General features: G+C 46.1%; 2 protein-coding genes across 4 annotated transcripts in view; one reads left to right on the forward strand and one right to left on the reverse strand.

The window, feature by feature from the left end:
* Nucleotides 1–5,515, forward strand: part of HNRNPAB (heterogeneous nuclear ribonucleoprotein A/B) — a 29,312-nt gene extending 23,797 nt beyond the window's left edge. For both annotated transcript variants that reach the window (XM_027735872.2, XM_027735902.2), the window contains one exon: nucleotides 761–5,515. The gene's annotated coding sequence lies outside the window, so the exon portion shown is untranslated. The remainder of the gene's footprint in view (nucleotides 1–760) is intronic.
* Nucleotides 3,459–26,759, reverse strand: part of COL23A1 (collagen type XXIII alpha 1 chain) — a 176,258-nt gene continuing 152,957 nt past the window's right edge. Inside the window, exons 7-30 of one of the 2 annotated variants that reach the window (XM_039382388.1) lie at nucleotides 26,602–26,628; nucleotides 25,895–25,921; nucleotides 21,634–21,705; nucleotides 20,299–20,415; nucleotides 19,824–19,859; nucleotides 19,265–19,291; nucleotides 18,844–18,870; nucleotides 17,712–17,756; nucleotides 17,078–17,140; nucleotides 16,067–16,111; nucleotides 15,516–15,593; nucleotides 13,965–14,018; nucleotides 13,220–13,264; nucleotides 12,653–12,742; nucleotides 12,231–12,302; nucleotides 11,386–11,427; nucleotides 10,519–10,545; nucleotides 10,009–10,080; nucleotides 9,864–9,917; nucleotides 9,582–9,608; nucleotides 9,056–9,109; nucleotides 8,377–8,463; nucleotides 4,436–4,474; nucleotides 3,459–3,524 (exon numbers count right to left, since the gene is read on the reverse strand). In XM_039382388.1, coding sequence (XP_039238322.1) covers nucleotides 3,522–3,524; nucleotides 4,436–4,474; nucleotides 8,377–8,463; nucleotides 9,056–9,109; nucleotides 9,582–9,608; nucleotides 9,864–9,917; nucleotides 10,009–10,080; nucleotides 10,519–10,545; nucleotides 11,386–11,427; nucleotides 12,231–12,302; nucleotides 12,653–12,742; nucleotides 13,220–13,264; nucleotides 13,965–14,018; nucleotides 15,516–15,593; nucleotides 16,067–16,111; nucleotides 17,078–17,140; nucleotides 17,712–17,756; nucleotides 18,844–18,870; nucleotides 19,265–19,291; nucleotides 19,824–19,859; nucleotides 20,299–20,415; nucleotides 21,634–21,705; nucleotides 25,895–25,921; nucleotides 26,602–26,628 — 1,230 coding nt within the window. In that variant the 3' untranslated portion in view covers nucleotides 3,459–3,521. Of the gene's footprint in view, nucleotides 3,525–4,426; nucleotides 4,475–8,376; nucleotides 8,464–9,055; nucleotides 9,110–9,581; nucleotides 9,609–9,863; nucleotides 9,918–10,008; nucleotides 10,081–10,518; nucleotides 10,546–11,385; nucleotides 11,428–12,230; nucleotides 12,303–12,652; nucleotides 12,743–13,219; nucleotides 13,265–13,964; nucleotides 14,019–15,515; nucleotides 15,594–16,066; nucleotides 16,112–17,077; nucleotides 17,141–17,711; nucleotides 17,757–18,843; nucleotides 18,871–19,264; nucleotides 19,292–19,823; nucleotides 19,860–20,298; nucleotides 20,416–21,633; nucleotides 21,706–25,894; nucleotides 25,922–26,601; nucleotides 26,629–26,759 lie in introns of those variants that run through there. The other variant, XM_039382389.1, reaches the window with a different exon arrangement.

Below are 26,759 nucleotides of genomic sequence, written 5' to 3' on the forward strand. Positions count from 1 at the left end.
CAACCCCCTACAATGGGCAAGGAACCAGGTACACTCAGTTCAGAACATAAAGGTCAAATGCATGATCTCAGCTGAGGACCAGGAGGGACTTCAAGTGCTGATCAGAACCTCAGCCCTGCCTGGGGATCCATTCCCTGCTCTGCTCTGAGGAGCTCTGCTCTCCACAGAGCTCCACTGCTTCGGTGGTGGAAGGGATTGGTAGAGGAGATGTACCACCCACAGGCCTTGGAGACTGGTTAGTTCCTCATAGCCAAAGTGGCAACAGCATACAGCAGGATCCGTACCTGCCAGCATTCCTGGTGGGAATGGCAGTGGCAGGAGTCCAGAGAAGTGACTGAGCACAGATGGCTGATCTGTACAGGGGCAGTCAGTCAGATGTCCTGAACATCCCTCGCTGCTGCAGGTGCACGGCTGAACCAACCCAAGGGTATTTGCCTGGGAGTTTCCAAAGGTGAGCACCAAAACGTTTGGCTGCTGAGGTGTGGCACTGGTGGGTGTTGGATAGCAGGTGTAGTCCCGTGCTAGGAAAATAATTCCAGCCTTCCTTGAGTGGTGTGGAAACGCTGTGAATGGTCAGGCTGTGCCTCAGGGATGGGGAATAAGCACCCTGGTTACGAGGTTTAGGTGATTCCAAACGAGCTCTTCCTCCCTAACAACCAATGTCCCGGGTGCTGTGGCAGCAGAGCTCTGTGCTGGGAGGGGGACGGTGAGGAGCAATAGGTAAAGCACTATTCTGGTATTCTGTATCAATGTTTTGCAGGCCTGGCAGTGGTCACAGTTGATGCCTACAAGCACTGGATATTCCACAAGTTGAAGACGGAATACTGACTTGTTTACCTGAAGATAATAGGACTTCGGGGTATTTCCTCAGAGAAAATATAAATTTTAATATAATTTCATAAGCTTTGGAGGTTAGCTTGTCTTGTAGCTTCAGTGATATCAAACTTCTTCAAGTAGGAGCTAGATAGAAAGCTGTTTAGTTTTTGCCAGCGTATGTAAAACAAGACTTTTCTATCTGCATTGTAGATTGTTTGTGGACACTTCCAGATTCTTGTGCTTTTTGCAGTCATTCTGGGGACTGAACTCTCATTGATACTGAAAGAGGTTCCGTGATCAGGACACGGGCAGGAATTTGAGTGTAGAAGCCCACAGTGTGGTTTGGAGTAGTGAATTGCTTTTAGTTTGGAGATGACTGTGGCAGATGGGAAGAGCAACTGTACATTAAGGGAACAATTACAGATCTTCCTGGAGACATCAATGAGAGATTTGCCTTCAACCTTTCACAGAAGATTTTTTTAGCTTTAATTTGGGACAATAAAGGGGTTTTTCAAAAGCACTAAAAACCAGTGGGAGCTTGTTAGCTGCTCCTTATGCCTTTAAAAACCCCTACACCAAAAGTGATAGCTAAGAACATGAAATGGAAGTAAATAAAATGCATTTTCATTGCTGTTTTGAGTTACATAATTCTTGTTTCTTGATTTGTTAGTTGATACGAATTTACATGGATTTAATCTATATGGTGACCAAGAGAATGGTGAGTAACTGGTGAAAATGCCAAGTATAGCCACAAGTGATGTGTAGGTGTAGACCCTAAGCAGCCAACAACGACAGGTAACAAGTCCACTGCCTACAGCCCTTAAGTCTTCTGTGTCCACACCCACCAAGGCAGATGGGCAGTGCAGCATCGACCAGCACACAACACACCCTCCCAGCTAAAGGGATGAGCTCAAGGACACCCAGGATCCAGTCACAGGTAACCCACAGACATCACCCAGCCTGCACGGAGCACAAAGCACATTCCCACTGTTCTTCAGAACACTGGAGCAAGAATTCCTGTAGCACTAGGTCAGCTTGTACAGGGCAGTTGCACCTGGACAGTCACATCCCTCTCTCAAGCCCTCTCTGGCAGTAGCTGCAGTAAGAGTTGCAGCGAAGCAAGAATTTAACAGAGGTTTTTGAATCTACTCAGGGCACCAAAAATGACTCCCTTCTGTATTCTTTAAGATCAAGGCCACAAAGAACCCTGATATCATCTGATATTGTGGTCAGGCTCTTCATTCACCTAAGACGCCCGCACAGAACCCAGCAACTTGTCTGGGGCTAAAGTATTTCCTCCAGAAATGATCTCTTAAATCAAAATGGCATTAAGGTGATGGGGATTACATCACTGGCCTGGTTAGGATTAATCAGTCTCACCAATAAAAATCCACAGCTTGCTTATTTGAGTTTGTGTAGCTTCAGCTTCTACCCATTGGATGAATATTTGTACATGTTTCTCTGTTCAGTTGAAGAACTTGTTAATAGAAAGTATCTCCTCCCTGTAAAGGAATCTGGTTGCCTCTTGATTTTCATTGTAAGCTGAACAGACTCGGCTGTAAGCCATCCTTTTCCTCTTTGAAATAATTGTTTATGGCTCTCTACTGCACAGCCTCTGTTTTTTTCAACATCTTAAAAAATGGGAACTGAGGAATAGTTTTTAATCGATCTTGCAGTGGCATATGCAGATATCAAAATAATAATCCTCTTATTCATTGCCCTGCTCTGCATGGGATGTGCCTGAGATAGTTTAAAGAAAGAGACTGAAAAGGGGGAGAGAAGGAAGAAGACAAGAGGAGTGTGCAGAGTTAGTTTACAGTTAAAACCATGTAAACCAAGAAAAAATAAAAAGTAAATGAAACCCACAAAACAAGACAATTAAATACTCCAAACTCCCAAGTTCTAGGAATCCCAACAGCAAAATTATGTGCTCTGTTGTTTAAGAAGGGACTTCAGCAGAGCTCTCCCTGTCCTGAAAGTATTGCCACATTTTTTTGTTTGGAAATTCTCCAGCGGAGGCTTCCTGGGGAATTCAGCTTCCACAGTAACAAAGTGCTGGCACATCTTCAGGCACAGACCCCAGAAGAGGACCCAGAGGTGCTTCCCCTTGAGGGGAAAAAAGCTTCTCATGGTTGTAGAATAACCCCAGGCAGTCAGGGTTGTTTGTTCAGCCCCAGAGCTGCTGTTTCCACCCCAGCAGCAGCGACGAACGGAGCTCGGCTTTGTCTCCTCTGCAGGTTGCAAGTCCTTCTCCTGTCTGACCAGACAGTTTACAGTAACTTCTTCCATTTTCAGGGCTGCATCCTCTTTTTCTTTGTTTTCAGCCAGGTTCTTTCACCCTTTCAGTGTGCATGTGCAATGCAGATACAGAGGTGAGAGCCAGACTAGGACAGGGTTTACTCCATGCGATGAGGCACACGAGCAGCTGGCTCAGTACTGTTAGTTCACACAGCAGCACGAGCAGTGAAAATACTGTTCATTCCCAGCTACTGGCAGCAGTACCTTTATCAAATCCTGGTGTTACCATGCATATTTTATGGGTTTAGGAGCTTTACAATATTTTCCAAGTCCGTAAATGTCAGAATCCAGTATAAAAAAAGGTCAATATATTACTGTCGAAAGTTTTTTTTTTCCTTTTTTTATACAAAAATTAAAAAGATCAAAATATATCACATTATTTACATATTGTGCTTCATGCTTAGGGATCACTGAAAAAGAACACACAGACAAACATTTTAATCAGATAAATGCTCCATTCCTTACACTTACTAATCTTATTGTTATTATTATAAGGATTGGTATTCAAATTTCTTTTAATATTAACAAGACATCCAAATGACTTACACATAATTAAAAACTTCGATGTACTAAGGGTGTGCTCACATTCTAACTGAGGGTTTGCAACCAGTTAGTAACATGCTTGCTGTTAACTCCCAACTACATCCACATACAACTGGGTTAGTAATTCCTCTCAGCTTCAGTGTCATACCCTTGTCAGAGAATGAGCATCCTCCTGCAAGTCTGAATTAAATCCTCATGTCCCAGTGGACACACCTTTCCTCATTCTCCCAGGCTGCATTAGCACATAACACCCTTGGCTGTTCTGGGTGCAGGAGACGGAATGAATTACCTGCACCCAGGGTATTGGAGCACTCAGCCAGTGTGGTGGCTCTGGGTTATAATTACAATGGTAGAAGAGCCCTTGTTTGGCCACAAATGTTTGTAACTCTGCAACAAAGCAATAACCCACTGTAAAATTCTCATCTAGAGGTTATGAGCTGAATAAGTTACAGGAGCACATCTTGCAGGGTGCTGCAGCCTTTCCACAAGTGGTTCCTAAGCTGCCTGTGCCATAACAAAAGCCTGAGCAAGCCTGTAAAAAGGCATTCTACTGATAGTATTAACAACAATGATTTTTTTTGTGCTTAGCAAGTTCTTGGTGTTCCCAGCACCAATCTGGAGCAGTGGGGAACAAGACATGAAGCTGCTGGAATCCTGCTCTCCAAAGGCATGACATCATGTCTGCCAGGCATATAAAGGACATGCAAACAGTCATCATGCAGCCAGAAAAATTACTTGGGGCCTGTTCAAGGATATACAGTTATTAATGTTACTGTACCTTATGCCAACATCCTGCTACTGGCAGTCCGTCTGGTCCCTGCAAAATTGAATTTACAGATTCAGTTTTCTTGACAGTGGCTTAAGTGTCAGACTCAAAAACCTGAAGCTCAGTTGTCACAACAATGAATAGTTTAGCAGCACTGTTAATTACCATGCAAAACCCATTTACTGTATATGCACAACAATAAATATGCAGGCAATGTAATCCATGTGTCACACACAACACAAAATTGAATAGACCCCAGGGTAAAAAAAAAATCAGAAATCTACACTTTCTGTTTTCCTTTAAACAAAAAAGAAAATGTGAACAAATATAAAGATTTGAAACCACAGTTCATTAACATCATGATCTGTTTTATGAGGTAGTGGGTTTTGCAATCAGACATAAATATGGAAAGCATGATGTGGAAATGTACTTTCTGTTAAAATGTACTTTTCAACTGGGGGGGAGGTGATGTAGGTCTTTTTTTTCCTGGATGGTATCCTGATTGTGTTAAATTTGATCCTGCAGTACTTAGTTTCTTTAAGAAATCTTGAGTTGCTGAACTGATTGACATAGGATGAGTTGTGGACTATGCAAAGGGGGTGAAAATATGTCATGTTCCAATGGAGATTCAAGAAGCACACAAAAACCAGAAAGCCAGAGAAGAGCTCACTGACCAGGAGGAGAGCACTGAAAAGGAAGGAGCCTCTTAGAAGAGGAATGGGCTTTGTATGACCAGCTCTTTCAAGACACTTTAGAAGAAATAGCTGACTTCAGCTGCCTTTTGTGATGCTGGAATTTTTTAAGGCTCTTGGATCTCCAATTACATGAATTTCTGCATGTAGAGCCACAGAGAGCACACATGCACTGACCCTTCCCTCAGAGCCACCTCAGATTCCCTGGGGGTGGGAAGCCATGGGAATATGTGTGCAGCAGAGGGAACTGCCAGTGCAAACAGAGGTCAAAATGCAATTTTACATTTTTTACTGTAAATGTCAGTCATCACATTTTTTGTATTCTGTATTGATTTTATATGTAAAATAGCCTATGCCCAATAAAACAGATGCAGTGAAGTAAGGTTACCCTCTCCAGCTACTCACAGTGTAAGAAGTTATTTTCACATGCTTTCCTGTGACATTAGTTAGAAAATACACATTTTTCTGCAGACACGGTCAATATTTTGGTCCATAACTATTCATAAGAAAAGTGCAACTGGAACATTTGCCAGAGTTGTCTGGGGGTGAAGGGTACAGGGGACAAGTTGCAGAGCAGTCATTTGACCAAGAAACATCCTGACTTGCTGTTAAAGCACACCCTAACATGGATGGTCACAGAGTTGATTTCTGCCCTGTTTTTTTCTCCTTCCTCAAAATACTTAACTTTGGCCATCATAAAACTCCAGCCTTTCTACCACATTTCACTCCAGTGATTCCAAAATGACTTGTCAACTTAAAAAGAGCTTTGTGGCCTGTGTGTAAGGCTCGTGCTGATGCTCCTGGACTAAAAGCCATCACTGAGAGCCCAGAAAGCCTCCACCACATGGTGGGGTGGAGAACAAAGTCACCATTCCAACCAACATGCAACTGCCCTTCATATACACAGACAGGGAGATGTGCAAGGGCTTTACTAACTGGTCATGTTGTAGTTACATCTTGGAGAAATCACCTACTGCAGTTTACAATGCCTTCAATACACATAGGTCCTGTGTTTTCTGTACAGTTAAGATGGGAGATGCTTGGTGAATAGAACATCTCTGGGGAGTAAATATGGAGAGTTGGAGCAGGGCCTGCTGTTAGGAATTGGTTTCTTTGACACATCTGAAAGTAATTTAACTTTTTGAAAGAGAAACAGCTTACTGCCCTTTTGTTTCTCTGAGGACAACTGCAAATCATCTGACATGCAGCATTTTCTATGGTTAAAAAAAATGAAAATAAAACAATGACTAGTTGAGCAGAGCCCTTTTGGGGAGGAGAGCACGAACCTTCCTGCATAACCACTGGACCCAACCTGAGCTCAGTGCTGACACAGCAAAGCCCTTCTGATGCCCAGAGTGCTGGTGACCCTGCTCTGCAGGGCTGCCCCTTCATTTGAGGGAAGCTTTTCAAATCTCAGCTGGGAATGGGACTCACAGGGCTGCACCAGCACGAGGGGAACCAAACTGGGCCACAGGTGCTGAGAGAAACCATAGCTAACTTTGAGCATCTGTTACCATGAAGGGACCAGCATCCTCTACATGATCTCCCATGGTTTACACTCCTTATCTAAAGGCATTTTAACTGGGAGGAAGCAGGAACAAGACATTGGCATCCTTTCCCAAATGCCAAAGTGAAACATCTCGTTCCAGCCCTGCTGCCTTGTGTCCTTCCTCTCCCTGGAGGGATTTGCTTCTCAGGACAGGGCTTGGCCACAGCAGGAACACACACAACAAGCCATGCAAGAAAGAGAGAGAGCAGATACTGTACCAAAGGGCAAGGCACGCTCAGCCCATCCAGGCCTGGCAAACCTGGCTCCCTTTTGCTGCCTGCAATGCTATGATCTCCCTGTTTGGAAAAACAACTGCTTGTTGAGAATGATAAAGGACCAGAAGTTACTCAGACAGACACCCACGTTTCAGCAGAGGAGAAGGAGGAGGAGGACAGGTCTAGAGCTTCACAGCTCCATTTCTGATGACACAGCAAGTCAGCAGAGTGGTTTTATGGTAGGGAATTCACAGACACGCCGAGTCTGTCATCTGGGAAAGATCATCTATACACAAACCAGAGATTCACATTTGTAACAGCACAGTCAGAGAGGTAAGAGGTAAATCACCCCAACATGTTGAGGGAGGAAAAAATTAATGGTAGTTCACATTCAATCTCTGGGCAAAATAAAGCATATTGACTAAAGGAGCTTTTTACTGGTGTGGAGCTACACAACAGTTTTGGCTGCTATAGCTGTGCTGGCAGGCTGAGGAAAAGTCACACATTTAGACAAGAAATGGGTTTTTGGATCGTGTTAGAGCAAGTACCTGGCACTATTTGGTGCCTCTGAACTAAAGTCTTAAACAGGTACATTTAAGCAGTTTCAGTTCAATATTTGATACTTTTCATCCTGCACCCTTCAAAGCACTTTAGGGAAAGGATCTCTCTGGTTTTAGTCAATATATGAAAAACAGTAATGAAAAGGAGGTAAATTTTACCAGGTCAAATAACTTATAAATCAGTCCAGATTTTTTTTTTTCCTGGGCTTTGTCAAGTGAATGAGAGGTTCTGGAAGTGCACTTGGGAGATCCAGGTTCCCCTGGCTCAAACACCCAGGAGGTTTCCTGGAAAGCCTGTCTTTGTAGGCACTGCACAGTGGTGGCCCAGGATGTGTCTGACTGAGAAGGGACAGATCTGAGCCACAGGCAGAGAAACCCAGGGAGGTCTCTTCTCCCAGAGGCACTTCTTGGCAGCCTGGGGAGCTCCAGCTCCAGCTCATCCATCACTTCTCTTCGGCAGAACTATGATGGCATCAACTCTAAGACACTTCCCCAGGCTCGTCCCTCGCTTGGTTTGCTGGGATGAACAGATAGAGCTGACCTTGTTTTCAAATCACCTCCCATGCACAGCACCCAGTTACCCCCTGATTTCAGACATGCTTAGAAGCCAGGCCTGCAGCTTCACACTATCTCCTGAAGAGCTCTACTGAGGTCCATTGTTCCTGACTACAATAAGAAGGTCTTTACACAAAGATCCTTTATTTTTACTGCTGTGTCTTGCTCCCATCTGGCCAGTGAGGAGCCCTTACAACAAGCAGTGAACTTCCAGCAGTGCAGATAAACCAGTAAGAAAAGTGAGAAAACAATAACCATCTGCTCTGATTTACTGCAAAACAGAGAACTCCCAAATCCTCCCTCCTTTTCCCTGGCTGAAAAGCTGTGGCTCCTTTTCAGCCCCAGCAACCCGAGCTCAGGATGAGGGAAATGGAAGACATACCACAGGACAAGGCTGATCCAGTCCAGGGGGGCCTGGTTCCCCCTTCTGCCCCTTGGCTCCTTTTCTCCCTGGTATTCCTCGCTCACCCTGTCAGCACAACAGGAAAATATCAGGAAAAAGGAGAAGGAACACCTTTGCTTTATGTCTCACAGCACTTACAGAGTCCCACTCCTCACCCAGAGTAGGGACAGTTGCACAAGTGTAACCTCAGCTGAGTAATTAAATCACTGTGAAAATCTTTAGTTAAAAGCTAGGTGGAGATATTGTAATAGATAATTGATTGACTAAAGGTTGGTATCTGACAGCAAGTGGGAGCAGCAGCTTCCAGCCACTGCCCTGGACGCAGCTGGGCATCCCTTTGTTTAAGGATCCCTGTAGCAAAACCTTTGCCTTGGATCTATTTTCAAGGTCTAGAAACCAAGACCAGCAATTCTTTGCAACCTGGAGCTGTCAGGCTGCTCCATTTCCCCACGGTGGGGGTCGAAAGCTCTTCCAAGTGGGTAGGAATTAACTGCCTGTCCTGCCCTACACTGGGACCAGGCAAGTACTTGTGCTATGGAAAAGGCCTTTCAGGAATTACTTGAGAAACAGCCAAGAGAGGACCAGCACCCAGGGCAACCTGGCAGAAAGAGCTGCTTGTCCTGCCCCATGAATGTGTCTGCAGCCATAACCCACTCACCTTCTCGCCTCTTTCACTTCTCTCTCCTTTCTCTCCTCTGAGACCTGGGAAACCCTATCACAACAATTTTAGGTGGGGAAAAAGAGGAAAAAAAAAAGGTTTTGTAAGTTCAGTCTGTGAACATCATGGCATCTCAGTTCATCAGCCCATCCTGCCGTGGTGAAGAATGACATTTTCTTCCAGTTTTACTTCGTGTGTCAGCAATTTCTTGGGAAAGCTGGAGTGCTCCACCACACCCCAGTAATGTTACAGGTATTAGAGTTTCATTTGACTGAATCCCATACAAATATCCTCAGTTGGAAGGGAAAACCCCCACGGCACCTTTAGCCGAGCAGTTCCACTGTGCAGGGGAAGTATCCCACCAACTGGTCTGAATTCAGCCCTTTCCTACAGACATCATTCCACGGGCACTGTGTTTAAGGGAGAGTAATCTGTACAATCTTAGCTGCATATTTTCCCAACACTCTCAAGTTACATGCATGTTATTCATGTTTATACATAAATAATTAATGGTTTCCATACTCACATCCAATCCTGGCTCCCCTGGCTTTCCCTGCGGTTGTAAAAATAAAAATTAAGACATAAAATCAAAATTAAGACATGCTGTGTTGAGTTTGGTGTTGCAGACAAACTTATATCCAGTTGGTGTAATATGGTAGTAAGAGCACAGGTTCACTCAGCAGCCCCTGGGGTTGGAGGCTGCTCCTTGTAGTGCTGGTCAGTCCAGCTCTGCAGCTCCGGCTGGACTCAGCCCCTGTTTTAGGATTGCACCCCAATGCCACCTCTCCTCTCCCACCCCAAGGATTACCTTCTCTCCTTTGGTACCAGGTAATCCAATGAGCCCTGGAGCGCCTGGGAGACCCTGAAGTTACAAAGAAACAGGGCATTGGGATCATTGCTGTCAGGCAGGTTGCTGCCAACAGCCAGAAATGAGATTTGGGAAAACTACTCACAGCGGGTCCAGTGTCACCGTGGTCCCCCTTCTCACCAGTGTCACCTTTTTCTCCCTTTGCACCGTCCAAACCCTGCATAAATGAAATGGCATCAGCTGGCAGCTCTGCCCAGGGCAGCCACCCCACACACCCACCACCTCCCCTGCCCCCTTCTCTGGGATGCTTTCACCCACACTGCTGGCCATGTTTTCCTCTTGACCAAGTCATATAAGAAAATAGTTGAAAATGCAGGTTGAAGCCTTTTGGTTTGGAAACCCTGACTCACATGTGCTGCCAGCCCTCAGGACTCTGCTGGAGGAGGGTTTTGGGTCGTAAATGTGTTTGGAAGGACAAACTGCTTGTTTTCTGGAACACCAACTGCTGAACAGTGTAACCAAGGGATTTGTTGTGACAACAGTGACCCAAAAAAAAAAAAAAAAGTCAGTCTCCAGAGCTGACAGGCCTTTTGTGAGCCTGTAAATAATGCACTGGCAGCTGGGAAACTGGGTGACATTTAATTTATTGACTTACTTTAGGTCCCTGGATTCCTGGAGGGCCCTGTGGGAAAGACAATGGTGCATTTGAAAAAACCCCAGAATTTATAAACCCATCCTAAAGTTTTCTTCTCAAACCATTTCTTGCTCAAATTATGGTGTGGCAATGGCTGGCCAAATATTTCTTTTTGAGACAGGTGGCAGTTTATTTGGTCCTCTGATATCAAATTAGGGGGAAGGAGAGCTGGAAAGGACCACTTAGTGTATCAAGGGACAAATAAAGCTCTGTAACATGAGTTTTGGGGAGCAAGAGCCCCCCCCAAAATTTTTCTGAAGCAAATACAGCAAGTTTGGGCACAGCTGGGACACCTCACAGGTTATGAAGGCCACCTGAAAAGCCACCTGGTTTTGACACATGGTCTCTCAAGGTGAATCTCAGACTCAGCAGAGACATCCTGGCCTTCCAGATGCCTCTGACAGCTCCTTTTGGAGCATTTCAGGCACCAAACCCCTCAGATATCTGCATCAGAAGTGCTTCACATGTTCCCCACCTCCATCCTCTCCCAGTGCAGCTGATGGCAAAGAACTTACTGATATGGGCAGACTTAGGGAATACAGACACCATCATGGTGGGGAACAAATTTTCCCATCCCACAAGGCTTTATCTTTTCTCCATCCCAAGGAACAACTTGGCTATTTGCAAAATGAGCCACAAATGCTGATGCACTCTCCTAAAACGGGTGCTTTCATCTCTCCAAAGACACAACACAGCGCTGTAGCTCTTCCCTGACTTTTTTTCCCAGATTCACAGCAGCCCACCATGGTTAAACAGAGCAAACCACCCTTGTCCTTGACTAATCACATGCAATAACAGATCTGCAGCCATCACTTTCCAGAGTCCTACCATAGGGCCGGGTAATCCAGGGGGTCCAGGCTCAGGTATGATCTGTGGAAGGGAATCAAATGGCACGTTAACAAGGCTGGGCATAGAGACAAGGCAGTTCTCCAATGGAAACCTCACAAAACCCAGAATCATGTTTTAAAGCTCTCTGATTTAATGGCTTTAATCAAAGTATCTGCTAATCAAAGAGTTGCTTGTAGTATTTACAAATAAAAGAATCTTTATAAGCACACGAATAACCAAAGTAGCCTCTAAAGTAAGAGGCCCGACCAACAGCACTCAGTGTATTTGCCGGTCATAAAATGGATGTAGTGATGCCATTTTTTGCACAGACTGGAGAAAACCAGACTTTTTATTTAAAAAAAAAAAACCCAAACCCACAAAAGCCAACAAAACAAAACAACCTCCCCCCCAAAAAAACCCCCACACACAACAAAAAAACAAAGCCTCAAACCAACACCCTGAACAAAATTAGAACTTTCCTGTCATTATTAAAAAAAACCCCAAACTATCAAAACCTACCACTTTTTTTATTAAGCAATAAGCATGAATAAGGAAAAAAGGATGCAGAAATCCCATATAACTGCAAGGAGCTTACTCTGTTTTGAGAACAAAACAATTATAACAGCAGTATCTCAACCATCAGTGCAAAATCTAAAGTCACTTCGTAGCTCAGTGTCCAAACTGCTCTTCCCTAACAAATAAACCCCATGTAGATGCTCCTGAAAGTTCTTGTAGACAACAGTTGGGTTTTGCTGATGGATACAGGACTGGCAGGTCCAGCCTGCACCCCCCAACTTTGCCTGACCCCACATCATGGAAGAGGCTTTATGTTGCCGAGATCTTACATGATTGTTCTGCAGACACGGTGAGCCGGTGTCTCCTTTTTCTCCTTTGTCTCCTTTTGGCCCTTCTGCTCCCTGAAAGATAAAAATGTACCGTTGGTGTGGTGCATCTTCCAGGAAAGCAAAAACAAGAGAGAAAAATACATTTGTCCCCCTCTAAACTCCAGCCTTGGCTCAAGTAAAGCTCATGTTCATCCCCGGGGGGGCTTTGAAGGAAGATTTTCTCCTCCTTGGTACCTTCTGAACGAGCTGTTATCATCATCCTTAGAAATGCAAATTCAAAGCTCCTGCATTCACCAGCTTCCATGGCAACATGGTGTGGACAGGTCACTGCTTAAATCTGCCAACCTGGCCACGCTCTGAGCATTTGCAGAAGTGACATTAAAGAACCAAGCAGCAGATAGACAGGACAGAGAGGGACGTACCGGTGGACCCGCTAAGCCCATTTCTCCTGTCTCTCCTTTCTGCCCCGTGATCCCTGCGCTGCCCTGGTCACCCTTTGCTCCTTTGGGACCCTGCAAGTTGACAGAAAACAACGTGCTTAGGAGAAAACTGTTAAAAAAAAAACCCACCCCAAACACAACAGCCCCTTCTGCCTTTCCACATTTGCCTCCACATCGCAGCGTGAGCTCAGGAGGACACGTTTTAACATTCAAACTCACGTAGGCCAATCTTGAGGGCACAGTAGAATTTGGCTGGGCCACAGTAGGGATTGCAGCCATTTAGGGTCGGGAAGTTTTATGAAGAAATTGGAGACAGCATCTGATGAACCACTTGTTCATCAGATAAAGGAGCTAAAGGAGCCCCTTTAGCTCAGCAGACATGGCTGGGAGCAGCATCGGGATGGGGGCATCAATTCAAGGAGACAGAGCTGACATTACAGAGCAGAGCTTGCCCCTGGAAGACTGGATTTGCTCTTCACAGACACACAGTATTTGTGTGTCTTTTTTATTTGGCTCTTGCAAGGCCTCACTCAATCCAGCCCAGCTCACCTTTTCACCGTCCAGCCCAGGTGGTCCTGGCAAGCCCAGTTCTCCCTGAAGGGACACAAGGAAAGGGAAGCACGTGGTAAATTAAATCAGGAAATCATCTCAGGAAAGCATTTTGCAAGGAATGAGTTATTCACACACAACCATTGTGGTTATGGGTTTGCCACTGCCAGGCTCAGGACCAAGGAGGTGTCAGTGATGCACCAGCATTACTGGCTCATCCAAATATGAAACCCTGGGCACCAAAATCCTGTCCCATCTCATTCTTCCAAGAGATGCTTTTCTGCAAATTACATTCTTCTTTTAAAGAAACTACAGCTGACTGCAGGGTACAGACTCCTGCTTGTGAAGCAGGAAGGCAGTAAATGGAACACGGGAAGGGTGGGATTGAGGTGGCTCAGCACAGCCATTGGCATTGCCAGCCCCTCTCACAACTGCTTCTCCCATTTGCTTCTGCTTCCTGCCACAGTGGTCTCAGAGGGACTGGGATTTCACCTGTCAGGTGTGGGACTGGGAGTGGATTCCTTTCTGGGACAGCATCCTCTGGAAGAGGCTGGAGACCAGAGACAGATCAACAAAACTTTGGGTTTTGTGTAAAAACCTCCTTTTTTCAGCCAGAGCAATTCCTTTCATCCACAGCATTTCCTTTACCACACATAGCCTCACATTCCTCCTCAGGCAGCATCACCATGGGAGACTCCACATGGAGTGTTTCTTGGGAACACTGCATGGGAGGGGTTGAGCTCACCTTGGGACCTGGAGTGCCTTGGGGGCCAGGTGGCCCTGGGGGACCTGGTGGACCCTGGAACACAGCAAACAAAACAGGCTTGATCCTGACCAACATGAACATGGCACACGATCCTTGTGCTGGGGGGATGAGCCAGGAGCAGCTCCCAGCCACAACCTGCAACAGGCTCTCAGGTGAGTGGGGTTGCTCAAACACTGAGATGAGCTCCACTGACACAGAGACACCCAAGGTCCCTCTGGCACAGGGTTGTTCATGCAGAAGAAAACACAGTGGGAGTGAGCTGGGTGTACAGGTGCAGCAGCACATGGATTAAGAGGCAAAATGCCTCTAGCCAGAGGTGTGGCCCCAAATCTCGTGGTTTCTTTTTGCATTCTGTGTGCTCCTGCCAGCTGGCCTGGGGAGCAGCATCCTGCTGGAAACAGCAACAGCCAGGGAGGTGCAATTAAAGAGGGGAAACGAAGGAGTTTGTGTGAGCACTAACAGCACACTTAAGGAAGCTGTTTTTCATGGGCACTGGTGGGTGCAGAGACCACAAACCACCTTGAGATGAACACATATTTTCCAACTAGCAAATTATTTCAAACAGCAAAAGTTGTGGTCTCACTGAGATGAAAACCAAACCAGTATCATATCCTCAAACACCTTTTTCCATGGCTGCACACTCGAATGCTGTTACATTTAGTCACACTGGAATCCTTTCCAAAGCCTTGCCCATGAGATGGGTCAGTGCACAAACACTGCAAGCAGCTAATAAGCAGGAAAACAGCAAAGTTAGCGAGGTTCAGTGATGTGCTCCTCAGCAACCTCTGCATGCAGAACATAGGAGAGGGTCTGGGCCCAGCAGATGAACCTCCAGACGTTTGATGGAGCCTTTCCAACCACTGCACTCCACAAACTCCACTCCCAAAAGCTCCACGCCATGCAGACATCTGGCAAATGGAAATTACCAGCACTTTGTGTATCCCTGCAGCCTGTTATAAAACAATTAGGATGGTTCTCAATTGTCTGTAATTAAGTATTTACTCTATTCAGCTTATTCCATCCTAAGGAAAAAGGCAGGGCTCTGCTCAGTCAGGCAGGTCAGGGCTTGGGTGCTGTTCCCCTTCCTCCTACATCCCCCGTGCTGCTTGAAGAGGGTGTATGGTGACAGTGACAGCAGCAGCTCCACACCACGGGAATCACACCCTGCTGCTGGCAGTGTCTGAGCTGTGATGTGGCTGCTCACACTCACTGCATCAGGTGTTTATATGGCTGTGTCACACTGCTTCTACCTGCAGAATATTAACCCACATCCCACAGCCGGATCCCACGAGCCTGAGCTCACAGTCCAGAGTTCTTCCACTGGTTTTTGTTGGTACATCCTAAATATCCTCAGCCCCCAGGCGTAATAAGCTCTTCCCTCCCAGCCAGCTCTGTGCCAAGGCAGAGATCTTGGGAAGGAGACACAGGACAGGAAGAAGATATCACAACATCACCAGGGCAGAGCTTGGCAGGCTTTCAGTCCTTTCCCATCAACTGCAGGACTCTGCATGGCCTTGGTGCAGGGCTTACCTTGAGTGCATCCAGGATCCGGCCATCGTAGTCGATCACGACCGTGTCGCCCTGTTCCCCTTTCAGGCCAGGGGGACCCTGCAACCAGGGATGAATCCTATTCAATTTTACAGCACTGAGAGGTGGGTGGGATGAAAGCAAAGACCTGACATGCAGTGCTTGGGGGTTATCACCTCACAAACCCCACAGATTTAACCAGTCCCTGGTCTGACAGCTGGAACTGCCATCCAACCAAACCTCAAAAGGGCATCAGTTGGTGTAAGGGAGACGTGCATGGAAATCCTCACTTGATCACCCCTATTCCCAGCTTCCCCCTTGCAAAAAAAAAAAAAAAGGCTACAGGGTGGACTTGACTGATCTCCCAGAGCTATCTCCTGTGGCAGCATTTGATACCTGCATAATCATTTGTTTAAATATGCACCATCTCTATTTTCTTGCACTGAAGTGATCCTGAAGCAATTCAAACACATACTAAGCAGAAAGAGGTGGTGGGGAACAGCTCAGGTTGAGGCAAATACACAGCTCCAAACTGAAATCCTGAACATCCATACCCGGGGTCCAATGGAGCCAATTCCTCCCTTCTCACCGGATTCACCCTGAAAATCAAAATCACATTTTTGGTTCAAAGAGACCAAGGAAAATAGAGAATATTTATCCTGAAAATACTGTACCCACCCATAAGGATATGCTTTAGATTAAGTGTGACACCAAGAAGGGAGTGCTTCTCCCAGCAAAAAATAGATTCCACTTGAGAGCAAATATATTTTGCCACAAATAACGTTGGTGTGGGTTGGCTGACAGTGAGAGAAGGTCTCATTGCAGAGGGAGTCGAGTGGCCCACTGAGGGCTGAGCCCCCAGTATTGGTGATGTGCCACTTTCCAGCTCCAAGCATGCCAAGCTTTGTGCTGGTTCCACATGGCTGTCTTTGCTTTAGGCTGAGTTTTGCATGTGGAAAGTTTCAGCCAAGATGTTTAAACCATTTTCAAGGGCAAGTTTAAGGAAAAGGGCTGTGCCAAATTGTTCTTTTTTTTCCCTCCTCATTTTTTTCCCTTTCCCTCCCCTTTTCTTTCTTCCTTTTTTCTATATTTTTTTTGAAAATTAGGGAGTTTCAAAAAGCCATAGTACTCCCATAGCAGTGACCTGAAATTCACTTCAGGATTCAAAAAACATCCCATTTGCCATACCCATGTAAATCCCTTTGCTGACCAAATCAAAGCCCTCCAAAAAGTAAAAAATGGTAAAAATGCATAGAAACCCCCCTTAAATTCAAGAGATACCAGGGGGAACATCTGTTACTATGGATCTAGAAAAAAAAAAATTACTAAGAATCACCAGAGCCCACTTTCTTCATCACATGCCACAGCCATCAATCACATGAGATCAAAATGTGATCAGAGTTTTACCTCTCTTGAGGAAAAAAGCCATCCAATGGAAAACATTCCAGGAGACAATTTAAAAAACTCTTCTACTGGTCTCTGCTTGAACCCAGCTTGAAGTCACCAGGAAAAGGTAAAATACTCATAACATGCCCCTGTTTTGTGTCAGTTTGGGTTTTATTTACCTTGGGTCCTGGGAAGCCATCGGTGCCATTCTCTCCCTTGGGACCCACACTTCCTTTTTCTCCCTGAAAACAAGGCAATTTAGGCAAATGCTACACAGGGAGGGTGGAGAACAGAGTTCTTCAGGTTACTCTTTTCTTCCTTTATCTTCATTTTACTACACGAGTGAGCAAAGCTCTGCTTTTGGCCGTAAAACACATCACATTGTTTGGGTGCAAATGGGCAGGTTTTGAGATAAAAATGAAGCTTAACAGTTTGGCTGTGGGTGGTGTGTTCAGCCATAAAGTTGGCCCCAGAACCGCAGTATGGAATCACAGAATGGTTGGGATTGGAAAGGGATCTTGAAGATCATCTCATTCCAAACCCCTGTCATGGGTAGGAACACACCTTCTGCTAGATCAGGTGTCCGAGCCCCTGTCCAGCCTGGCCTGGAACAATTTCAGGGATGGGGCAGCCACAACCTCTCTGGGAAACCTGTGCTGGGGCCTCACCACCCTCAAAGTTTCTGATCTTTTTTCTATGTCAGGGGAGAAATGTGCTTCACAACCTGCCCCCACTGTGATGTGGTGCCAAGAAACCAGACAGCAAAAGATGCTTCCAAACACATGCACCAGACGGACACAGAGCAGAACATACCTTAGGGCCCACAAGTCCTGGTTCCCCGGGGATCCCATCATCACCCTGGTGAAATAAAATTTAAAGAGTGAAATACACAGACCTTGTACACATTTATTAGGATCCAACACATCATTTGACCCAACTGGGTGTTGTATAGACCTGGAACCCTCTCAGGTTTGCAGGAGGCCAGGCGAGAGCTGCAGTAAGGAGCCCAGGAGGCTCCAGAGTGGTCCCCTGCTCCCACCCATCCCTGCCTCTGCCTCCCCTGCTCCTGGGAAGGTGGATGGGCATCTCTCAGAATTTGCTTACAGCAGGTCCTGGGAAAGGTGCTCTCCCACCTTCAATGGAAACTAGATATTTAATCCCTTTAAGGATTTTTTTGTCCCTGTAAGCTGCCACCCATCCTCATGGACTTCACCACAAGTCACCAACACCACCCGCCAGGAGGGGTTTTTCTTTTTCTGCTTGTCGCACTTCATTGTTCTCCTGGAGTAAAACCACTTCATAGGTGCTGGAGAGATTAATTTTAGAGGCCAGTTATGAATTTTTTTTAAGCCAAATTCTGGCCTGAAAAACGCCCACGGCCACTTCTGTTTTGGTGCAGGGCAGTAAGAGGGGAAGGCTGAGCCCTGTCAGTGCTTTGGCTTCAGTTAAAGGCAGTGATTTATCCACGAGGAGAAAACGTGGAGAGCCTGGACATGTGAATCTCTCACAATCTTCAGTCCCAGACCCAAGCAGGCTGTTCCTAAGAGGGGCATTTCCCACGGGACTGCAGTTCTGCACAGGGATGCCCATCCCAGGAGCTTCAAGCTCCAGGCACATCTCTGTTCAGCCTGAATTATTGGAGCCAAAGGGCTCAAGACCTACTGCTTTGCTTGGCATTTGCTGTTTTATTCTTTGTCTAGTGGGCAGATGTGATTGCAGCTTCTGGCTTGCCTGTGGAAATGAAACCCAGGCTGCAGGAACGGCTGTGCCTGAAATTTAGGATCACTTGGGTGAGAAACCCCAGGGAACACAAGTAAAGGGTTGGTATGGACATCCACGACCACAGCTTCTCCATCAGTTTTTGGCAATGATTTTCCTAGTCAAGCACAGAGTAAAGCAAAGAAAAAATAGAATAATTAAAAAAAAAAAAAAATCACCATTTTACCTTTTTCCCTTGGACTCCAGGCTCACCCTTCAACAGCAATGTCAACAGAAGAGAAAGAAGTTAAGGGACATAACAGAAAATAAGACCAATTGTATGGATAGTCAGAATCAGTTGTAAAATCAAAATACTTGGCTTGTGTTGATCATCTTTATCCCCTCCAAAAAGCACATTCTCACAGCACAGCAGATTCCAGCCCCCCTGTGTCTCCCTCCACCCCTGTTTCCAGGTTTGAACATGGGCAGTGGTTGTGATATTGAGGAAGTGACACATTCAGACATTTACACCCCCAGTCAATGCAATACCTTGGAATTTTATAGCTGGTATATACAGATGAGTGCAAAATACTTATTTTCATCTCCACCCCTCTTATGCAGCATAATTTCAAGAATTCACATGTAAAACAAGACAGATTATCACCCACCTTTGGTCCTGGAGGTCCTCTGGCACCCTGTTGGATACAGGAGTGATTTACTTGTTTAGCAACAGAGTATAACAGGATAAAAACATTTCCAAGAGTACTTAAATTTCATGGAAAAAAAAAAATAACACAAGTGCCAACTTCTCATCTTCCCTTATAAATTACACTGTTAAAGTTCTCTGTGCTGTCAAGTAAATAACATTCTTTTATGGCTCATGTATTTTATGTATAATAAGCACCTTTTTGTCCAACCTGAACCTTAGGGAATTGGGAGTACAATGCCAGGTGGCTTCAGAGGGGCAGAAACCAGGATACAGGAGCACCACATCCCTCCAGAAGAGCCAAGGGGACGAAACAACTGGCCTCTTTTCTCCCCAGGGCACAGGTACCCGTGGACAAACATCCATTTTAGGGCAATCTAAATTTCACATGGCTTTCTTTCTTTTGGGCTCCATAAGCAACAACAAACCCTCTTGGGCTGCAGTGAGGTGAAGGGTGATGTAAAGCAAGGGGTGAGGGGGACACACACACACACACACAGGTGCTCCTGGGCAATACTGACCATGAGTCCTTCCTCTCCTGGCTCGCCTTTGAAACCCTGTGAAGATGAGAAGAAAAACGTTGGAACTATTACCTGTTACAGCCTCCAAAATGACCAGCAATAATTAAGAACATTCCACTGCATTATCCCTTAGCCTGTTTTTCCATTGAATAAGTTGCCAGTGGTCTGCAGGTTTGCAGCAGGTCACCCTAAGGCTGTGGATTGTGGAAGAGATCTCTGGGGTCTCTCAGTTACAACACCTGCAAATACCTGCCCAGGTCCAGCTCTTTGCTCCAAAACTTAAGACAGAAGATCCCTCCTCCTACTCCCTGCCCCAGAGCTTGGCTCCACGGGCAGCCATGGGAGCCCAGCAGTGGCTCAAGCTGGGGAGCAGTGGCTGGGGTGGCAGCACTGGGGAAGGGACACCCTTCACCCTCCTCTCCCTCGGGGGTGGGAACTGCCCGGCGTGAGCTCGCTGCGCATCTCCCGTCCTTACAGGGGAGCCTGGAGGTCCTCTTGGGCCATCCTTTCCCGTGTCACCAGGAGGCCCCCGGGCACCTGGGGGTCCTGGTGGACCGGGGGGGCCCGTGGCTCCATCTCGACCTCGGTCACCCTGGAAGAAGTTCACACAGACACGGTGAGATGAAGCGGCGTCGGCAAGCGGTGGCTGCAGGGTGCCCACAACACATGCACTGCATCCCTGGGCCACCAGCACCCTGGCCTCTGCTGTCCCAGGGGAATTTAATTACAGCTGCCAATTGGGGAGGCTGAAAGTGAGCTCATGGCCAATTTATGCCCTTTGGGTCTGATTCCTTAATCAGGATTGTGCTCAAAGCCTTCCAACAAGCTTTTATCTCATTAAGCCCTTAGCAAGTGACTGTCTGCATGGAAACTACCAATTCAACAGCACCCAGAAATAACTCAGACCCACAACATGCTGGCCTGGAGCATGCACACACTGCCACAGCTTAGTGCACCACACCAGAAAAGCCACACAAAAAAAGGAGCAGTGCTTAGTCTCATCCTTTAAACACAGCCAAGACCATATATTATCATCCAGAGTCACTCACACCCTGCATTGCTTGGGTGCAGAGGAAAAGCAGCAGCAGTATCTCTGTGTGGCTGTGAAGCTTTGGTGGGAGCATCCTGAGGGGCTCCATGCCCGGGTATCCCAGCCCAGCCCCAAGGCCAGGCCCATCCATGTGGCTGCACAATGGAAAGCCTCATGGAAAGGCAGCCTCATAAATCTTTTAGCAACATCTGGAAGAGTCACCACCGAGGCAGTAAGAGGGCTGTATTTAATATGTGGTTCACCCTCAAATCAGGGACAAGTGTGGGATTTTTCAGAAGTCCTTAAGTGACTTAGCAGCACAAATCCCACGGCCTTTCAACAGGATCTGGGCTCCTAAATCACTTGCACAGTTTTTTAAAAAACCCTATTGCAAATGCTGAACACTGCAACCAATTACGTCAAGTCAAGTCTCCCACTGAATTTTTCCTAATTAAAATGTCACATTTAGAGTATCAAGGATTTAGCTTACTCTAGTTTTAATGTATTTTATTTTACAGTACCAGCACTGTTCATATCAACATTTTTAGGACTTTGCTGCTTGTTTCCAAAATCTCACACAGAAGCAAATGCTAAAACCCATAAGTTTTTTGTCTCTCTACTTTGACAAACACCTGCCCTAAACTCCAACGGGGTTTCACTCAAACACGCCCCCACTGAGCATCTGTAAACACAGCCATGGCAGTGGCAATTTAAAATAGCAATAGGAAGAAACAGAAGCAGCTCAAAGAATCACGACAAACCAGCAGATTTGGTGTCTACCTTGAGCACTCGCCGACTAAAGACAAGCTGATCATTAGCCAGAAATCCGTGATTGAGGTGGGGGAAAACCATCTAGCCAGGGAAAGTGGGAGGCAGAAGAAGAAAGAGCAACAGTTTAAGGTGAAAGCACAGCAGAAGAGTGGGTTTTAAAGGCTACATCAATATATAACAATTTGTCTTTGATAATTAATTGATGCATGAGAAAGAAATAGTCTTGGTAGCCAGCAGTGGTGGTTTTAAGGTTCTGGATACACTGGACCTTGGTAAGCAGGACACAGACTGAGGGAAACAAGTATTTTTTCATGAATTTACTGCACAATAGGACATCCAAAGCAGCTGGGACAAGAATTCTCCTACTGCAGAATAAAGAGCATTATTCCAGTAAACCCCGCAGGGAATATATCCCAGCATTTCCCTAAGACCAAATATTATATTTTGTTTTCAGAGGCTAAAATGAATACTGATGTATTCCCCAGCCTGTAAATTGCAGATAAATCTCTCGGATTTATATGATGCAAAAACAATGTATTTAGACCATGTCAGTAGTCATTGCTATTGTCTTTTAGCCTTTCCCCTCATCATCTAGGGAGAAACAGTAAGACACTTCCTTTCTCAGGGCACCTTGTGCAACTCCCTTTCCTCCACCAACCCAACCCTGCACACATCCATAGGATAATCAAAGGGGTGGGGTGAAGCCACAAGAAGCCCTGGGAGAACACAGAGCACATCCTTCATGAGGATTTTTGGAGGTTTCTAAGGAACAAACCTCTTTTTCAAATTGCCAAGGAGCTTTTAAGCCTTACACACCAACAACAGATCACCCCAAACCTCAATTTTAGTGCAAATAGTGCAAGGGCAAGGCCACCTCCTCCCCAGGCTTAGCCACAGGCATGCACAGGAACACTGAGCTCAGTTGTTTTATCACCATCTTCTCAAAAAGAGAGGGGAAAGTAAAGTCAGATGGAAAAAACTAACCAACCTGAGAAAATAAACCCCTCCCAATGATTTTTTTCAAACTACAGAGAGAGGCTTCAGCTCAGCACTCACTTAAATACAGCCATTTCTGGGAAGAATGTCACTGAAATCCTGACAAATTGAAATTAATGGGGACATAGACCCCTTGCACTTGGCCAGGCCCTCCAGATACTACAGAAACCACCAAAAAGACTCTACTGAGAGCACAGGGTTTTGTGGTAGACACAAAAGACACAGTTTTATGGCTTATTATGTTCATAAAGATACACAAGGGCATAAAGTGGGATTTTCATAAAAGCCCACAGAGCAAGGCAGAGACTGAATTTTTTTCCTTGCCCCTCAGACTGGTGAGCACCATCCAAGGAAGGACATTCCAAGCCCAGCCCTAACTGTTTTAGTGTGAAATAACAATTTGTGTTTCCTCCGAGGCCAAATACCCCATATCCCACCAAATCCAGCCAGGGCACGTTTAATTTTAAACAGTTCCTGTTACTGACAGGCCCATGAAAGGTGAACATCTCTGAGAGACATTAAATACAGAGACACCACCCCTGGTTCAAGAAATGCCCAGGCCACAGATAACCAGGATCCGGGAGAGGGGTTAATTGTGATGGAGCTACATGTTCCTGCTCCACACTTCCCAAAGCATCTGGTTGCAAGGCACTGGGCTAACTGGCCGCTGGGTCTGACCCCATGGAGCAGTGGAATGTTAGAGCTGAAACCTTGAGCACTGGTAATTTCCAGCTTTAGACAACTCCATTCAGCCACTTCAACATAATGCTCCAAAGTAAGCAAACAATAAAATAAAAGCATCCAGAGGTGTCTGTTGACTGTCACAGTGAGCTCTGCAGGACACTTCCTATGCTGAGTTTTTATCTGCAATTTGAGCTTGGCAGGCACTTACAATATTGCAGAAAGTAAGAGAGAAAAAGCTCCTTTTGTGGAGCAGAGCTGCAGAGCTGGTTCAGCCACACCAGCGTTCAGCCCCCCCCGGCATCTCAGGGTGCAGGTGGTGCTGGTGCCATCTCCATCAGCACTGGCCATCGAGCAGGCCCGTGCCACGTGGGCCACTGCAGGCAGAGCATTTCCCTCACCAGCTGCAGCTCATTTTCCCCCCCTCGGGAGCAGTCCTGGTGCTGCTGCCACAGGCGCGGCGCATCCGCCAGCCCAGATGCACAGAGATTCATCAACCCCATCGTTTGTCTGAACATCTGAGCTGTCAGTAAGAACAAGATCACCCAGCTAAGGTCATAAATCCAGAGCAGTCATCCCGGTGCCGGGTCAGGGAGCGAGTCTGGCTTATAAAACCGGACCTTTTGGGAGGTGTAGCAGAATACTTGATGTTGAGTGAGAAGTACAGGCACAAATACCAGGACACAGCTTTGGCAGCATCCTGCCTCGACTGCCTCCATCCTCCCCAGAGCAGAGGGGATCTGTTACTGGTTTCTCCCTGTAAATACACCTCCATGAATTCCAGCAGCCTATTTGGGTACCTTTATTCCCCATCCTGACCTATGAGGCTGCACAGCATCCTCCCTCATGCTGTTTACAAGAACGAGCATTCAGTGATTAAGACAACCCAATGTGATCTTCCTCAGCTTTCCAAAATCACCCTCCAACATCCGCCACCAGGCACACTCAAACATGTAATAATCTCTATTTTTGTCCATGCTGGTGGCAGGTGTCTATTACAGACAGAAAGAGAAGCAGTGCAGACGTGAACATATTCAGTAGCTAATCCCCAATTGCCATCACCTCACTCCCACTGCAGACAGTCCCTCCAAAGTTGCCCCAACCATTGTTCTCTTTTAATCTGTCATTCCTAATGATGATATTTTAATGTTTACTGACACAGTCTATCCCCACTCCACCACCCATAGACATGAACATTTACGAGGGAGAGGGCACTGGACATAGTCCTATAACTATAATTTATCTTCCCATTAATGCGATGACTTGCAGTGACACATCTTTCAAAATCAGCTAAACAAAGCCACCACTGAAACTGGAGGAAGAAGACAGATTAAATTCAGAAAAAAAAAATAATCTGGGCCAGATGGTATTAAGAAGTTTCGCATCCAATTCACAACCCTGAGTGTCTGGAGAGATAAAGGAAACTATTTTCAAAGACAGGCACCTGTTTTTAGATCTACTTGTGCCTGGCTCTGCCAGGCTTGTTTCTCCCTCTTTCCTCCCAAATAGTTTTTGAGCCTTTTTCTTACTCTTGTGCAAAGAGACATAAATAAATCTGCAACTAAAGCAAAATCTGGACAAATGAAGATCAGGACAAAAACAAAACAAAGAAAAAACCAAAAAACCAAGCACTTTTTTCTTGGTAAATTAAAACATAGGACAAGTGTTACCTTGGAAGCTGTCACCTGCCCCACAATTCCAGATACAGCCTGTCCTGGAGCATCTCCCACAGCAGCACCTCCTCAGCCATCAGCCCCAGCAAAGGAGTGAAAACTCACACCCCTGTGCTGCTGAATCACCTCTTAAAGCCTTTTCTGAGTATGTGGGTGGGCACTTAGACAAAGTGGAGACCTTAAGCTGAGCCCCTCCTTAGCCACGCAGGGCATAAATCTATCAGAGAAATTTGAGGGGCTCTCAGACCCCAAGGGTGACATTTCCCAACACGCCCAAGGCATTTGGGAGCCGCCTCAGAAAATGACGCCAACTTCCAAAAGTGACTTCACAAGGGAGAAAAATAAAGATGTCTCTGATGCATCTCTGCCTGACATTAACCACTGAGGCCCTGGTTGTGTTTCCAGCAATGATGTCTAACCCTACCAGCCAACTTTTTTACAGTTACTTGAAACCCTTTGTTTCCAAAGGCAGCCTGGATATCACCTGTGTGCCACCACGCTCCCAGGTGGGGGCTCAGCAAGACAGGAGGAACATTCCATCCTGCACAACACTGTGCCTGACCTCTCCTTGGGGCACCAGGCCCTACCACCATGCAGTGGTGCTCTAATGCCAACAGATAAGAAGCTCAGCTTCAAGAGAAACTATCTCTGACACTGGAAGAGGAAATCAGGGATAAGAAAGTTCAGTAAAAGTGAAACCCTTCATGAAGAACTCAAGGATCTTCAAGTCTTTTTTACTCATGGCCAAAGTGAGGAAAACCACCACCACCACCACAAAAGAGCTCCAAAGGCAAAATTAAGCGTTTCCAGAATTGTTACCATACCTCAGTTTGCAGCAAAGCTGCACAAAGCCTTGTTTTGTGCAGTGACTAAACCCAACCAGATTTTGGAATAAATTAACGTGCCGTGTCACTACTTACCCTTGGGCCGACGTCCCCTGCTTCACCCTGCACATCAGGCAAAACAGCAAGGTCAGCTGAGAGTTCAAATGTCAACCCCCAAGGACCAAGCACAGGGTCAGCTGGATGTGGGTACAGCACACAAGGGAAGTGGTAAGAGTGTTCTATTGCTTAATGTATTCAAAACCAGGGAGGAGAAGGGCTCGAGACAACACAATAGGGAAGGGTTCTGCCCTGGCAGGCAATGAGACAGACAATAAATCAGAAATAGCAGATTGTTCCCAACTCTAAGGTTCCCCTAGCAACTGCTTATGTCCTACACATGTGAGAATTATCTTCACTTTCAGTGCAGTAATGACTTCCTTTGGCCACTCTCATTCAGGGGAGGATGTCATGCAAACACGGAGCGATGGAGCCCAGAGCTCCTGGAGGAGCCAAGAGAGATTTATACCAATCTCGTGACCCTTAAGGGCTTACCAGAAACCCTACAGTGTGGGTGAGCTTTAAGACCACACTTATTTCTCCTAGTTTTTTGCAAATTCTTCCTGCCCTCCCTCCCTTCCTGGGGCTTTTCCAAGAGCAACCTGAGAACCCACTGTCACAGCTCCACATCCCAACAAAACCCAGCGTCACGCTGGCATACTGGGGCAACATGAACTGAGAGAATTACAGCAGCAGGAGGATATACACCAGCTTCCCCAAAAGCCACGTGTGAATGCAGCCTTTACCTTTTCCCCTTTTGGTCCTGGAGGTCCCTGGAAACACACAAAAAGGATCCAAGTTAAGGAACATCAGAATCATCAGTGCACGTGACACCAAACACAAGGAGATTGCATTCATCAATTCACAAACCAGAGCCATATTCTCTATTATTTTAAGGCATACA

This window comes from Pipra filicauda, unplaced genomic scaffold (assembly GCF_003945595.2).
Source record: "Pipra filicauda isolate LSUMZ 115617 unplaced genomic scaffold, ASM394559v2 scaffold267_size1258537_pilon, whole genome shotgun sequence".
NCBI classification, from domain to species: domain Eukaryota; kingdom Metazoa; phylum Chordata; class Aves; order Passeriformes; family Pipridae; genus Pipra; species Pipra filicauda.